Source organism: Mya arenaria, chromosome 16 (assembly GCF_026914265.1).
Source record: "Mya arenaria isolate MELC-2E11 chromosome 16, ASM2691426v1".
In the NCBI taxonomy this organism is placed as follows: Eukaryota; Metazoa; Mollusca; class Bivalvia; order Myida; family Myidae; genus Mya; species Mya arenaria.
In genome coordinates this window covers 21,025,497-21,043,308 of record NC_069137.1, presented here as the reverse complement: position 1 = coordinate 21,043,308, position 17,812 = coordinate 21,025,497, and the positions used below count along the sequence as shown (strand labels likewise).

Genomic DNA, 17,812 nt, shown 5'->3' with positions numbered 1-17,812 from the left:
AATTACCTTAATAGACAGTGGCTACCTTGGAACGGGACAAGAATCATTAGCCACTGAAAGAGCGTGATTCAATTAAAACAACATTTATATGTGTATTTAAAATGCTAAAAATAATGTGTTTGTTTTATCACAATGAGCTTTTTATGTGTCACAGTGCATACCCTTTGACGTTTAACGTGTTGTTTCCTTTCGTTCATTAGTTAATCCATGCTATGTCTCTTCCAATCGGAAGGCGTATGTTATTTGCGGAGATAGGTGATTGGTTACAACTTTTGACTTTGGCTCTTTAATCGGGTATTTATTCACGTTCCGTCTCTTAGGTTACTTAGGTAACACACTTGACTCCTCAATCCAGAAGAAACAGGTTAATAATTATATTCCTTGTTGCACCATTAAAACAATTCTTATCTTCTTCCCTGAGGGACGTTTCAATGGGGGTCCTGTTTGACAATGCTGTACACTGGTTCACGTTTAAAAACTAGGGTAGCTCTAACCAGGATTATATTCTGCCAGTGCACTATGCTCCACAACATTAAAATGAGTAACAATCTTTTCGGAGCACTCGCAGAGAGGGCCTTGCCCCAGTGTGAGCATAGATAAACTTACGCACACTATGTTACCACATATAATTTATGCCGAATTGGCTCAATGCAGCTTAACATGGTTAGCAGTTTAAACTTATTTATTAAAATTTATTTCCCAACGAATGCAAGTATTTTTAACATTAAATTATGGTTCTCGATGGTGCGATACCGTGTGAGAGTGCTATTTTTTATTTTGGGGGAAATGGGATTACCTGTGGAAACCAACTTGTCCGGCTTGGTGACCACAAACAAAACCCAAATTCTCCCGTCCTGGAATTGTGTCTATCTCGCCTTTGTTGGGATCGAGTGCACATACCACAGGGCAGTGGCATTGAATGTTTTATCCAAGAAACAACCGTCAAACAACTGAATATTCACCCAAAGCGAGAAAAAATATCGATAAGAGAAACTTTCTTTCAAAAATAGGTTTCGTAGCAAAAATTAAGACTATGTCGGAACTCCGGTAACAAATTCAACAATTGATAAAAGAATTAATGGTTATAAATGGTTATAAATAAAAATACTCCGAAGGAAGATACATTATGAGTGGTAGCTAAAATCAAGGGTATATCGGGACACCAATAGGAAACAGTTTTTGCAATGGTAAATTGTTTTGTTTTTATTTACAGTGACTATTGACGGCAACAGAACCGGCGAATATCTGAAACCACTTTCACTGCGATGTGTTGCAAACAAACCGATAACAAGAGTAGTCTGGAACCACAGTGGTGTAAGTTATAATCTTGTTCTAGTTGTAAAAGTTGTGTTTTTCTTAAATTCACTCTTGGATTTTTAAATTTAATTTCAAGTGTTGTGAAGTTTTCTTTATTACCTGTATGGGTTGAAATCATTTATAGAGAAACTTTTACTATTTTTAGGGTCAGACAGCACAAATATTAATAAAATGTTTCGAATGAAAATAGGTATTTAAAAATGAGACAACAATACTTGCCGAAAATTAGACTGGGATTAACATAACTAAGTTCAGATAAAATGTGTGTGCTATTGCCTTTCTCCATATAAGTTAGTAAAATAAATCAATTTTAAAAAATTAAAAATCAATATCTTGCTTAAATTAGCTAGTTTTGGCTAAACTTGATGTCAATTGTGTTTTCATGCGTATTTGAAAAACTACAGAAACAAGGTCAGTAGCAAAAAAGTTTAAACATAAACCTGGTTTAATGGCGCTTGGTAAACGCCAGACAAAGAACACAAAACATAAAATCACAAACAAGAAACATGGAAGAACAACACAAAACTCCCCTAACAGCACAGTGCATACATACTATATATATAAAAAAACTTGGTATGTTTATCAAGGATTGTTAGGTACCGCCTTGGAACGGTCAGTAAAATATAAATTTACTGGGAGTTTAAATCAGTTTACGTGCACAAATCTCACCCTTATCCCAAAAATCATAAAGAAAGAAAAAACGTAAAAATATCCTAACCCTAAATGTCTGCTTATCTAGATAAGGCTTATATCAATGTTAAGCACTTGCTAACGGTATGGTAATATTGCTAACCCTAAATGTCTGCTTATCTATATAAGGCTTATAGTAATGTTAAGCACTTGCTAACGGTATGGTAATATTGCTGAACTGCACACGGTTACTGTTATATTAACTGCTCTTATCGTCTGTTACGTTTCAAGCGATCAGATGTTTATCCAGATGGGGTGACGGTGAATGGTGACACGTTAAACATTGCTGAACTTAAAAGCACGAACCAAGGGCTGTATGAATGTGTTGTGTTTTCCGGGCAATCGTTTGGAAAGGCCAATGCTACACTATTGATTAAAGTTGGTAAGTAAATCTTCTTAAATTGAATGACTTTTAAATTGGAAGGGTCCTAAAATGGCATTATTATTAGTTTTACTTTATATTTCAGCAGGGTTTGATTTTGTAATTTAGCTAAATCTTCAAAAACGATATAATTATGTTTATATTACAGAAAGGGACACAAACAACTTTAGAATCACACAATTAGACAACTAACACTTACCTACTTCCTCCCAACTAACACTACCTACTACCTCCCAACTACCACTTACCTACTACCCTCCCAACAATCACTTACCTACTACCTCGCAACTACCACCTACCTACTACCTCCCAACTACCACCTACCTTCTACCTCCCAACTACCACCTACCTACTACCTCCCAATTACCACCTGCCTACTACCTCCAAATACCACCTACCTACTTACCTCCCAGCTACCACCTACCTATCACTCCCAGCTACCACCTACCTACTACCTCCCAACAACCACCTACCTACTACCTTCCAACTACCACCTACCTACTTCCTCCCAAATACCACTGCCTACTACCTTCCAAATACCACCTACCTACTACCTCCCAACTACCACCTACCTACAACCTTCCAACTACCACCTACCTACTACCCCCAACTACCACCACTAACTACCTCCAACTACCACTTACCTACTACCTCCCAACTACCACCTACCTACAACCTCCCAACTACCACCTACCTACTACCTTCCAACTACCACCTACCTACTACCTCTCAACTACCACCTACCTACAACCTCCCAACTACCACCTTCCTTCTACCGTCCAACTATCACCTACCTACCACCTTCCAACTATCACCTACTTACTACCTCCCAAATACCACTTACCTACTACCTTCCAACTACCACCTACCTTCTACCTTCTAACTACCACCTACCTACTACCTCCCAACTACCACCTACCTACTACCTCCCAACTACCACCTACGTATTACCTCCCAACTACCACCTACCTACTACCTTCCAACTACCACCTACCTTCTACCTTCCAACTACCACCTACCTTCTAACTCCCAACTACCACCTACCTACTACCTCCCAACTACCACCTACCTACAACCTCCCAACTACCACCTACCTACAACCTCCCAACTACCACCTACCTACTACCTCCCAACTACCACCTACCTTCTACCTTCCAACTACCACCTACCTACTACCTTCCAACTACCACCTACCTTCTTCCTCCCAACTACCACCTACCTACTACCTCCCAACTACCACCTACCTACTACCTCCCAACTACCACCTACCTACTTCCTCCCAACTACCACCTACCTACCCCCTCCCAACTACCACCTACCTACTACCTCCCAACTACCACTTACCTACTACCTCCCAACTACCACCTACCTACTACCTCCCAACTACCACCTATCTACTACCTTCCAACTACCACCTACCTACTACCTCCCAACTACCACCTACCTACTACCTTCCAACTACCACCTACCTTCTACCTCCCAACTACCACTTACCTACAACCTCCCAACTACCACCTACCTACTACCTCCCAACTACCACCTACCTACTACCTCCCAACTACCACTTACCTACTACCTCCCAACTACCACATACCTACTACCTCCCAACTACCACCTACCTACTACCTCCCAACTACCACCTACCTACTACCTCCCAACTACCACCTACCTACTACCTCCCAACTACCACCTACCTACTACCTCCCAGCTACCACCTACCTACTACCTTCCAACTACCACCTACCTACTTCCTCCCAAATACCACTGCCTACTACCTTCCAAATACCACCTACCTACTACCTCCCAACTACCACCTATCTACAACCTTCCAACTACCACCTACCTACTACCCCCAACAACCACCTACCTACTACCTCCCAACTACCACTTACCTACTACCTCCCAACTACCACTTACCTACAACCTCCCAACTACCACCTACCTACTACCTTCCAACTACCACCTACCTACTACCTCTCAACTACCACCTACCTACAACCTCCCAACTACCACCTTCCTTCTACCTTCCAACTATCACCTACCTACCACCTTCCAACTATCACCTACTTACTACCTCCCAAATACCACTTACCTACTACCTTCCAACTACCACCTACCTTCTACCTTCTAACTACCACCTACCTTCTACCTTCCAACTACCACCTACCTTCTAACTCCCAACTACCACCTACGTATTACCTCCCAACTACCACCTACCTACTACCTTCCAACTACCACCTACCTTCTACCTTCCAACTACCACCTACCTTCTAACTCCCAACTACCACCTACCTACTACCTCCCAACTACCACCTACCTACAACCTCCCAACTACCACCTACCTACAACCTCCCAACTACCACCTACCTACTACCTCCCAACTACCACCTACCTTCTACCTTCCAACTACCACCTACCTACTACCTTCCAACTACCACCTACCTTCTTCCTCCCAACTACCACCTACCTACTACCTCACAACTACCACCTACCTACTACCTCCCAACTACCACGTACCTACTACCTCCCAGCTACCACCTACCTACTACCTCAAAACTACCACCTACCTGCAACCTTCCATCTAACACTTACCTACTACCTCCCATCTACCACCCACATACTACCTCCCAACTACCACCTGCCTACTACATCCCAAATACCACCTACCTACTACCTCCCAGCTACCACCTTCCTACTTCCTCCCAACAACCACCTACCTACCACCTACCTACTACCACCTACCTACAACCTCCCAACTACCACCTACCTACTACCTCCCAACTACCACCTTCCTACCCCCTCCCGACTACCACCAACCTACCACCTATCTACTACCACCTACCTACAACCTCACAACTACCACCTACCTGCATCCTCCCAACTACCACTTACCTACTACCTCCCAACTATCACCTACCTACTACCTCCCAACTATCACCTACCTACTACCTCCCAGCTACCACCTACCTACTACCTTCCAACTACCACCTACCTACTACCTCCCAACTACCACCTACCTACTACCTCCCAACTACCACCTACCTACTACCTCCCAACTACCACCTACCTACTACCTCCCAACTACCACTTACCTACTACCTCCCAACTACCACATACCTACTACCTCCCAAATACCACCTATCTACTACCTCCCAACTACCACCTACCTACAACCTCCCAACTACCACCTACCTACTACCTCCCAAATACCACCTACCTACTACCTCCCAACTACCACCTACCTACTACCTCCCAACTACCACCTACCTACTACATCCTAAATACCACCTACCTACTACCTCCCAACTACCACCTACCTACTACCTCCCAGCTACCACCTACCTACTACCTCCCAACTACCACCTATCTACTACCTCCCAACTACCACCTACCTACTATCTCCCAACTACCACCTACCTACTACCTTCCAACTACCACTTACCTACTACCTCCAAACTACCACCTACCTACTACCTCCCAACTACCACCTACCTACTACCTCCCAACTACCACCTACCTACTACCTCCCAACTACTACTTACTTACAACCTCCCAACTACCACTTACCTACTACCTCCCAACTACCACCTACCTACTACCTCCCAACTACCAACTACCTACTACCTCCCAACTACCACCTACCTACTACCTACCAACTACCACTTACCTACTACCTCCCAACTACCACCTACCTACTACCTCCCAACTACCACCTACCTACTACCTCCCAACTACCACCTACCTACTACCTCCCAGCTACCACCTACCTACTACCTCCCAACTACCACCTATCTACTACCTCCCAACTACCACCTACCTACTATCTCCCAACTACCACCTACCTACTACCTTCCAACTACCACTTACCTACTACCTCCCAACTACCACCTACCTACTACCTCCCAACTACCACCTACCTACTACCTCCCAACTACCACCTACCTACTACCTCCCAACTACTACTTACTTACAACCTCCCAACTACCACTTACCTACTACCTCCCAACTACCACCTACCTACTACCTCCCAACTACCAACTACCTACTACCGCCCAACTACCACCTACCTACTATCTTCCAACTACCACCTACCTACTACCTCCCAACTACCACCTACCTACTACCACCTACCTACTACCTTCCAACTACCACCTACCTACTACCACCTACCTACTACCTTCCAACTACCACTTACCTACTACCTCCCAACTACCACCTACCTACTACCACCTACCTACTACCTCCCAACTACCACCTACCTACTACCTCCCAATTTCACATTCATTTGTTAATGCCATATTATTGACAATATTTCCTTACGTGAAAAGGTTTGCAGGGCGTTTTCTGCTCCCACTGCACACATTAGTATTGGCTGTGTAAAATGCTGTGACAAAAGTTACTGCAACTTGGCTGTGTGCAACGAAAATGGAAGTAAGTTTTTTTTATTCAAGAACAGTTCATATGTTTTAAACCTTTTAAACCCGCAGCGTCACAAACGAATCAAATATAAGTAGTTACCCCGTTAGTAATGGGCGCAGTGATATACTCTCAGTGGTTTCATACCAAATATTACAGTGAAACGGTTATATCTCACCCAGTAGTTATATGCATACTTACAGTGTTCTCTGCTAAACTCATACTCTATATTTTTATTTCAATATAAACAACATGCAAAAAAATGATTCTGCTTTATTTTGGAACAGCACTTAGCAGAGAATAGCATATACAAGTCACTTTTATTTTTAATAATGTTTTTCATTTTTTGTTCCCAGTTTTAGTACAATGATGCTTTTTATTATGAAACTCTATGATCACACAGTTTTATTTTATAAGGCAGACTGTGTGTGATGTTTTTGGTTTCTTACAATGACTGCATCGTATCTTTGAAAAGTATTTGCATAAGGTGCTCTGAATGGTTTCCCTCCGTTTGCCGATAGAGTTGGGATCTCTTATCATAGACGAACTTTACCTTTTCGTTTTTGTATTATTATTTGTTTTATTGATAAGTTTCCTCAAGTTAATGCATACTTTGATAAGATTAACCTTTTGCGTTTTATCTTTATTAAGGATTGTTGTGATAAGAGTGAGGTTTGTGCACATAAACTGGTTTAAACCCCCAGTAAATTTACATTTTACTGACCGTTCCAAGGCGGTACCTAACAATTCTTGATAAACATACCAATTATATATATATATATATATATATAGTATTTATGCACTGTGCTGTTTGTAGAGTTTTGTGCTGTTCTATGTTTCTTGTTTGTGATTTTGTGTTCTATGTCTTTGGCGTTTGCCAAGTGCCACTAAACCGGGTTTATGTTTAAACTTTTTGCTACTGAGCATGTTTCTGTAGCTTTGTGCATAAATATTGTGTCAGTTAAAACTTAAACAGCACATGTCATGTATAGTACCTTTTGACATTTCGTTTTACTTTGAGATTTCCTGTTTGATGTTACTGAAAACACGAAAGAGACATGCTATTAAAGTTAAACTTACTAAAGATAATAGTAGTATAAGTATTGACATATTACATTGCAACTGATTTAACCATATTCTTATCCATTCCATATAAAATTATTTGACATTTAGAGGGGTCAAAATGTCATAACCTTACTGTAGAGTTGCATTTGTCAAAAGTGCAATTCAGATGGACTTTACCACATCTAGTAATAACGGATATATATATATTGAATATTCCACTTCAATATAGTCAACCATTGATTATAGCTTCCTTCGATACTTTTGGGTTTATATGCATTTGTTCACCTCACCGCTCGCACGGCGTTTTGTATACTTTTATTTTACGACACTACCAAGAAACTCATCTATCGACGTCGGACACAGTAGTAGTAAGGGTAAAAACATTGTCAGATTGTGGCCACAGTGCGCAGACAAGATTAAGTATTGTTTCATTAACGTGGGTAAGGTCACTTTCCCTTAAATCGTGAGAATAATGAAAAATTGAATCCCCGAAAGTCTTAAATTCTTTTTAACATGTACAAGTTTGTCCGAAGTCGCTACAGCTTTTATGAATGGTGAAGGAGTTTAGGCATTTGTTCAACTCAGATTTGAGGCGAGCATATTCATTCTACGTGTTAATTTCACCAATATAATTGTGCACATAAAATAAGATTCCAATGTGTCTGCATAAATTCATTGTAGAACTTCTGGACTTGATTCCCAAGATAAAACATACAAATACACCCAAGGATGTAAAATATTCCATTTAGCAGCTTCTTTCTGGTTAGTATGCAGCATTAAATTCTAGCTAAGCTCAGTTTGATTATATATTACGAGCTAGATCACTGTATCAAATGCAAAAATATGTTCCCAGCTGGTTCACTGTATAAAATACAAAAATAGTGTTTGTTATAGTGTAGTTCCCGTGTATATTGGATCAGAAAGGCAGAGAAAAACGGACAATATTTCCTTTTTCTTTTTGTCAGATAAATGAATAGAAAAGTCAGCACATCATACACAACGGGACCAGGCGAGTTTTCACTCATGGTCTACATTGGATCTAAGAACGATGTAGCTAATCGGATTGCTCGATATAAATAAAGCTAGACATATACAATGAAGTTGTAGTTAAGTTTCATATTTCATATCATCCCATTTCGTTATTCCTCTATTTATAAGTAATTCACAAGTAAGAAATTTCCTTAGTGCAAAAGTATTTTGACACACATTGATAATATGGTATTATATTTTTATTATTACATTCATTTTCTTATGTCTTTTCTTAAATTTTATTCAATAAACCAGCACAGTCGACGAGAGAAACAACTACAACTGCACAAACTACAACAAGTGGAGGTGCCCCACTTACAGGTAACAAAATCCAAGTACACGAAATATACCAAACTGAAGTAAATACAATTTCATATGTAATGATTTAAGGAATTACCTAAATAAACAGTGGCTACCTTGGAACGGTAAAATAATTATTAACCACTTACAGCTGCACTCTCACATATTTACCATGTTTACAACTTTAAAAAAAAAAATGTCGTGGAAAGAGCAATTGTTTGCGTAAATATCTGCATCCCATCGATGTAAGATTGCTGACAAAAAATCAAATCGTAGATTTTCATATTTCCGTTCGAAAATGAATGGCTTAAACCGCTAGTAACGGTTTAAGAAAAATGCACAAAACATCAATTTTTACCCTTAAATATAAAAATCTGCGATCTAATATTTTGTCAGCAGTCTAATATAATTGTTTTCATGAATCGGCGCAAAAATTGTCTCGTTCCAAAACAAAAAATAAAAAAGTTGTCAAAACCTTCAATCTGTGAGAGTGCAGCTTTAAAGATCGTAATACATGCAACTTAAACAACATTTATATGTATATTTATAATGCTCAAAATGATGTGTTTGTTTTATCACAATGAGCTTTTTATGTGTCACAGTGCATACCCTTCGACGTTTAACGTGTTGTTTCCTTTCGTTCATTAGTTAATCCATGCTATGTCTCTTCCAATCGGAATGCGTATGTTTTTTTGCGGAGATGTTTGATTGGTTACAACTTTTGACTTTGGCGGAGTCACGCTTTTAAATCGGGTTTTTATTCACGTTCCGTCTCTTAGGTTACTTAGGTAACACACTTGACTCCTCAATCCAGAAGTAACAGGTTAATAATTATATTCCTTGTTGCACCATTAAAACAATTCTTATCTTCTTCCGAGAGGGACGTTTCAATGGGGGTCCTGTTTGACAATGCTGTACACTGGTTCACGTTTAAAAACTAGGGTAGCTCTAACCAGGATTATATTTTATATTCTGCCAGTGCACTATGCTCCACAACATTAAAATGAGTAACAATCTTTTCGGAGCACTCGCAGAGAGGGCCTTGCCCCAGTGTGAGCATAGATAAACTTACGCACACTATGTTACCACATATAATTTATGCCGAATTGGCTCAATGCAGCTTAATATGGTTAGCAGTTTAAACTTATTTATTAAAATTTATTTCCCAACGAATGCAAGTATTTTTAACAATAAATTATGGTTCTCGATGGTGAGATACCGTGTGAGAGTGCTATCTTGTATTTTGGGGGAAATGGGATTACCTGTGGAAACCAACTTGTCCGGCTTGGTGACCACAAACAAAACCCAAATTCTCCCGTCCTGGAATTGTGTCTATCTCGCCTTTGTTGGGATCGAGTGCACATACCACAGGGCAGTGGCATTGAATGTTTTATCCAAGAAACAACCGTCAAACAACTGAATATTCACCCAAAGCGAGAAAAAATATCGATAAGAGAAACTTTCTTTCAAAAATAGGTTTCGTAGCAAAAATTAAGACTATGTCGGAACTCCGGTAACAAATTCAACAATTGATAAAAGAATTAATGGTTATAAATGGTTATAAATAAAAATACTCCGAAGGAAGATACATTATGAATGGTAGCTCAAATCAAGGGTATATCGGGACACCAATAGGAAACAGTTTTTGCAATGGTAAATTGTTTTGTTTTTATTTACAGTGACTATTGACGGCAACAGAACCGGCGAATATCTGAAACCACTTTCACTGCGATGTGTTGCAAACAAACCGATAACAAGAGTAGTCTGGAACCACAGTGGTGTAAGTTATAATCTTGTTCTAGTTGTAAAAGTTGTGTTTTTCTTAAATTCACTCTTGGATTTTTAAATTTAATTTCAAGTGTTGTGAAGTTTTCTTTATTACCTGTATGGGTTGAAATCATTTATAGAGAAACTTTTACTATTTTTAGGGTCAGACAGCACAAATATTGATAAAATGTTTCGAATGAAAATAGGTATTTAAACATGAGACAACAATACTTGCCGAAAATTAGACTGGGATTAACATAACTAAGTTCAGATAAAATGTATGTGCTATTGCCTTTCTCCATATAAGTTAGTAAAATAAATCAATTTTAAAAAATTAAAAATCAATATCTTGCTTAAATTAGCTAGTTTTGGCTAAAGTTGATGTCAATTGTGTTTTCATGCGTATTTGAAAAACTACAGAAACAAGGTCAGTTGCAAAAAGTTTAAACATAAACCTGGTTTAATGGCGCTTGGTAAACGCCAGACAAAGAACACAAAACATAAAATCACAAACAAGAAACATGGAAGAACAACACAAAACTCCACTAACAGCACAGTGCATACATACTATATATATAAAAAAACTTGGTATGTTTATCAAGGATTGTTAGGTACCGCCTTGGAACGGTCAGTAAAATATAAATTTACTGTGAGTTTAAATCAGTTTACGTGCACAAATCTCACCATTATCCCAAAAATCATAAAGAAAGAAAAAACGTAAAAATATTCTAACCCTAAATGTCTGCTTATCTAGATAAGGCTTATATCAATGTTAAGCACTTGCTAACGGTATGGTAATATTGCTAACCCTAAATGTTTGCTTATCTAGATAAGGCTTATATCAATGTTAAGCACTTGCTAACGGTATGGTAATATTGCTGAACTGCACACGGTTACGTTTATATTACCTACTCTTATCGTCTGTTACGTTTCAAGCGATCAGATGTTTATCCAGATGGGGTGACGGTGAATGGTGACACGTTAAACATTGCTGAACTTAAAAGCACGAACCAAGGGCTGTATGAATGTGTTGTGTTTTCCGGGCAATCGTTTGAAAAGGCCAATGCTACACTATTGATTAAAGTTGGTAAGTAAATCTTCTTAAATTGAATGACTTTTAAATTGGAAGGGTCCTAAAATGGCATTATTATTAGTTTTACTTTATATTTCAGCAGGGTTTGATTTTGTAATTTAGCTAAATCTTCAAAAACGATATAATTATGTTTATATTACAGAAAGGGACACAAACAACTTTAGAATCACACAATTAGACATATATATCTATAGACTCCTTCAAACGGTGTGTGTGTGTGTGTGTGCGTGCGTGCGTGCGTGCGTGCGTGCGTGCGTGCGTGCGTGATATATACAATCCAACATGCGGGCTTGTCTCTTTCTACAAGCCATTTGAATTAAAAAATATGTCGTTTTTTCATTTCCGACATAAGGCAGATTTTGTTTTAGAAATCCACATATGGGAAAATATGTTTTTAGAAATCCACGAATGGGCATGGCTTAATGGCTGTTTCAGTGGGCAAAATCATACATTGAAAACAAATCATACTGCGACAAATGACTGCGTTCCAACCTAAAATAATTAATACATAATCATGAACTTGTTTAACTGAATTAACGAAGAGTGATAACTAAATAAAATAAGTTTGAAAATGCTCTAAATTGAATTGCATTGTAATTATAAACATGCTTGAATCATGTTTCGTATTGATCTAATTCAAACATATATGTAGTAAATATGTTGAAATAGGTTTTCTCACGACACTCCTGCGTAATTTCGTGCCAACGAGTGTGATTACAGCTGTTATAACCTATTTCATAATATGTGTAAAACAAAACTCATTCCACAAAGTGTTTTCTTATAGAGGCGGCCAGGGTCATTCACATCACTCACTCCTTGGATAGCAACGCCCATTTTCTCTACTTTCGATGCGAATACGTGGGTTACCCGCCACCAACCATTACATGGACCTTCCATCAGGTACATCCTCTTATTTCTAAACACAAAGCTGACTGAATTCCATCGTTGTCAGGGGATATCATTGAAGAAAGAGGCTCAAATGAATTTCACATTTTTTTTGCAAATGCTGAAATTAAAACAAAATGTCTAAATCGTAAACATTAGTAACTGTTGGAGATCTGACATTTCGTATAATTAAAATAAAATCATATGAAAACAGTAAAATTCGACATAAGCGGAAGATCGAGATAACTAAGCTCGACATAACTAGTTTCGACTGTGTAACAGCCTATAAAACGAACATAGCGCTTACCGTCTATTAGTAGAATCATATCTTAACAGTGAAATGAACAGAAATAAATAAACACTTTTACCTAAGCTAGTTGCTGTAACATATATCAATAACGAGATTTTATATACAAGTACGGAGTTACTAGTATATTTGATAAAAGTAAATGTTACATTCATGATGTTTACATATATTATTGTATCATTTGAAGGGAAAATGGACAAAACAAAACGTAATACACAATTTTCTCAATAATCTTTCTTCCTTATTGGCTTGTAAAATGTAATCATCAGTAATCGATTTTCGTGTATGGCCTTTATTATTTTACTAATTGCACGTGTAAACATCATGTTTTGGGGGCAAAAACTAATACTAATAAATGTTTTGGACAAATTATGAAATGTATAGAGCATAGATGGTGTTGACATTAACATTATAAACATGTTTAATTGATGCATAAAAATTCATTATCGATTATAACGGTTTCCACGATCGATTTTTATTATCCAATTTGATTCGATTATCGACTATTATTGTTGTCCTATTAACCAAAGAAACCGGATTTTGTTTCAGGCACCTGGACCTGTTGTCACCAATCCTAGCTTCATGGCTACTACTCCAGACGGTAGAAGCGGTGTTGTGTTAAATTACGACCCAGCACTGCATGCGGGAACGTACACGTGTTCAGCGAACAACGTGCTTAACGCTATGGGTCCGAGTCACAAAACTACAACTGTGAATTAAAGGGTTAGATTTATAGTTGTTTATGACAGACAATTGTAGGCGCACTAAGTGACTACGCAATGAACACAAATACTAAACTAAAACTTTGCATTAAAAGGATATATTTTCATTTGCTGACGATGTACAAATGATCGGCGCCTAATGCATTGAAAGCTAATGGCCCGAACTATTCCAATGACCCGAGTTCTGAGTAAAAGTAGTTGTAGTGGTAGAAGAAGTAGAAGTAGAAGTAGTAGTTGTAGTAGAAGGAGTAGTAGAAGCAGTAGTCGTTAATTGAAATATGCCTTTGTTGACTCAAGCTGACCCAAGGTTTATATGGCTCAGTGTCGCATTAGGTTCTCGTAATTGTCGGAATACAATGTGATCTTCCACTAGGCCGTCTCACCGAAACTGTTTCGGAATAAATTGTCCACTAGCACTAATCGTCAAAACATTTTACCTTGTTATTTTGTTCCAAAATTTATAATTAATTTTTATTAGTTAACAGTTAATTTACAGAACTTATTTTAACTTCTGCTAAGTTACTTTTATTGGCACATGGTGTGGTCTTGTGTTGTGGCTGGAACCGGAGAACCTGGAAAAGACCAACTTGTTCGGCTTAGTGACCACAAAGCACATGCGCCCAGATCGGAATTCAAACTCGTATCGCCAGGAGAGTGCGATGTTTCTCTGTCTCCTATGTCTATTTTATTGCGGATATATGTACCTATTTAATTGCCCGTTGGACTTTGTTTATTCCACCTAAAAATACTCAAAATTATTAGCCTGGTGTGCAGAACGTTGTACTTTATAGTCTATCATTGACTGGTTTTGACATATAACCACGATAATCTTTTTGCTTTTCTTCTTTTTAGATTAGCCTCCTGGTTCACGGTCTCGTTTTGGTTTCAATGTTCTCAGATAAGAATAAATTACAGCAATGATACAGATGTTTGTTTCTAAGATATATAGTTAATATATTTCGAACCTCCATACCGGAATAATACAAATACTTATGTATGTAACACAACTTAGTTTGCACCACCTAACAGGAATGATACAAATGTTTGTCTGTAACGATACAATTTTAAATCTTAATGTTCCGCTGGCCTACAGTTTTCTCGTCTGTTTTTCGAAAAAAAAGTTTGGGTTTGCTCTAAAAGCCTCGTATCTGTAACGAAAGATCGTAATAAAATCTACCGAGTAAGCACAATGAGTCACACTTTAGGAACACAAGTGCGCGTTTTTACCAAAGAAAGACGTTTGTTGCCGAAGAGTAGATTGTTGATTGTTATTACACAGGGCAGGTCAGGAGAGTAAATACGACGGGTTCGTTTATATCCCTGACACAGGGTCACGTAGTGAGTTGGATTTTCGGTTGCCCAAAATCGAAATACTGGTGTTAACGTGCATTCAAGTCAAGTTGGAATTCTGCATTCAAGTCGAATGCGAGTGTGATGTATTTGACTTCATCTTTCTGCCGATGCTTAAGAGAAGCGTTAACCATGCCATCGTTCTGTTTTGAATTCTTTGTTCTACAGTCTGGAATATGGGACAAAACTAACCTATGATGTCGCCTTCTGTAAGTCATTAAAACCAAGTTGAGTTATATATTTGTCGTATCTTCGGATATGTTAGGGACGCAATTCATCGCTTAACAATATACATGACAAGTGTTCATCGTTCAATTGTTCTTGTTATTGTTTGTGTTGAATCAACTATTTAAAAAGTCTTTATTTATAATATGTTAAATGTTTTGTTGCCATAATTGTTCTAATTAACGTCTAAAACTGATTTCAAGTTGTTGATCTTTTCCCGAGTTATTGTAACGTCAATTCATAAAATGTTTCGGTTACATTCAGGTCGTTCTATTTACAGAATGTGTAAGAAAGAATTATTTGCTGCGAGTTAATGCGTTTGCTTGTAGTAATTCGGTCTGGCGGGCTTCAAAATCAACCTGATCTCAACCAATTTCCTTATATATTGTGAAATTTAAATATAAATGTCTATTATTTCAATCCAATTGAATTGTACATTTGAAAAACTAGGGATGCAAACGAATATTCGATCAAACGTTTGGTATTCGAATGTCACACTTGGCTGCGCCACATGTGAAATAGAAATTTTGGTGCTCACTCGGTGAACTATACTACAATCTTACACTGAAACAAACAATTATCCTCTGTTGTTTTTCCGACCAAATATTATGTAAATCATCATATTCATATACATCATATCGATATCAATTATAGCCAAAAAATGAGTATTGACTACTGTTGCTTGATATCTTTTATTCATGAACTATGACATCTAAAATGATGGAGATCTGAAACATATAAATAAGAAAAGATAAGTAATGTAATCAAACAATAATCAGTCATATACATCCAGCTTATGCATTGATACAGATTAGATGTTAATAAGATGGAGACAATGTTACTTACAACGTAAATAAGACGGAACAACTACTATGATTATTGAACAATGGATTGCAAATGGCAAAAGTTAGAAAAGGGGAGCTAACTGTATGATGACCATGTGATAAGTCACAGTAAAAGGGAAGTAACTGATATTATGTATTCCTCTACATGATTGTGAAAGCATGCACACGATAAGAAAGATATCTAAATCAAGCATGATAATAATTTTTCAAAAGATGAGATTAGAGCGATACCACGCCAATACACAGCACTATATTCAAGAGTCTAAACGTGTCTGATATTCTACATAAATGAGAATAAACTTATGGATATAAATAACGCCTACTGCTCCCTATTCCGTGACATTGACCTCCCTCGTTCTGACATATTTGCGTTGATTGTGCGCCTCATGTTTTCTTGCAAATACGTCCGGCCTCCTATCCAGAGATTTCCGATACGAAATGTGTCGATTTGATCAGAATTGAAAATGGGATAATTTCGTAACCTAACCATTTCCCGTAGAAATTTGGCAAACTCTTCGAATAGAGGGAATTACTTTATACGCGGGTAAGCCATTTCTCTCTCAAAGCATAGGTCAACTTCTGATTTAAATCAGAACTTCAGTTTTACCCTGACAATAAGAGTTTATATTTTGGATTACCATTCAATTATTCATGTTCCGCAACAATATAACACGGATATTCCAAGATAAAAAATAAAATAAAACATGGCAAAACGACAGTACAACTTTATCGGTTTTTAAGCTTCAAATATACATTTTTGTATTTCCCTTGGATGAATAGGAAACTATAATAAACTACGTCAATCGTACTTTAAAAACTTTATCTGTTTGCCACGGATCGTGTCGAAATGTAAGGCGTAGTTTTAAGACTAATTGCTGAAGTAATTTCAAAATGGGAAACCCTCATAGAATTAAATTTTGACTCGTTAAAATGTTGTTATATCAACACCTGCAAATAATTGTTTATCACGAAATATGGCAGCTGGTTTAAGACATAGAAATACGTTGTAATACACGCTTAAGGTAATACACCCAAACATTATTTATACAAACCTGACGAAGCCAGTAAATTCCGTTATCCGTCTTATTATGTCTATTCATATTTACACCGTATTAATATTGATTTATAATATGTTGATTTGTGCAATGACCAACTATTTTCAAACTACGAAGAACCACAGTTCTTTAAAACTGCACTCTCACAGGTTACACGTTTTGACAACTTTTTTTTATTTTTTATCTTGAAACGAGCAAATTTTTGCAAAAATCCATGGAAACCAGTTAAATAAGACTGCTGACAAAAATAAGATCGCAGAATTTTATATTTCAGTTCAAAAATTGTCCTTATATGGATTTTTCTTAAACCGTTAGTAACGGTTTAGGCCATAAAACATTTATTTTCGAACGAACATATGAAATT

General features: G+C 37.7%; 1 protein-coding gene across 1 annotated transcript; it reads left to right on the top strand.

Moving 5' to 3' along the window:
• Positions 1–537: 537 nt before the first annotated feature.
• LOC128221477 (leucine-rich repeats and immunoglobulin-like domains protein 1) lies at positions 538–14,894 on the top strand. Its single transcript, XM_052930084.1, has 9 exons — positions 538–586; positions 1,214–1,314; positions 6,718–6,820; positions 9,155–9,220; positions 10,879–10,979; positions 11,903–12,053; positions 12,844–12,959; positions 13,801–13,974; positions 14,826–14,894. The coding sequence occupies exons 1-8, from the start codon at positions 538–540 to the stop codon at positions 13,969–13,971; spliced, it is 858 nt and encodes a 285-aa protein (XP_052786044.1). The 3' UTR covers positions 13,972–13,974; positions 14,826–14,894.
• The last annotated feature ends 2,918 nt before the right edge of the window (positions 14,895–17,812 follow it).

Excerpts from the sequence above, each read along its gene's own strand:
- LOC128221477 (XM_052930084.1), top strand. The coding sequence starts at position 538 with ATGAGTAACAATCTTTTCGGAGCACTCGCAGAGAGGGCCTTGCCCCAG. Across the intron at positions 9,221-10,878 it reads TGGAGGTGCCCCACTTACAG|TGACTATTGACGGCAACAGA; the intron begins GTAACAAAATCC and ends TTTTATTTACAG. Across the intron at positions 12,054-12,843 it reads TACACTATTGATTAAAGTTG|AGGCGGCCAGGGTCATTCAC; the intron begins GTAAGTAAATCT and ends GTTTTCTTATAG.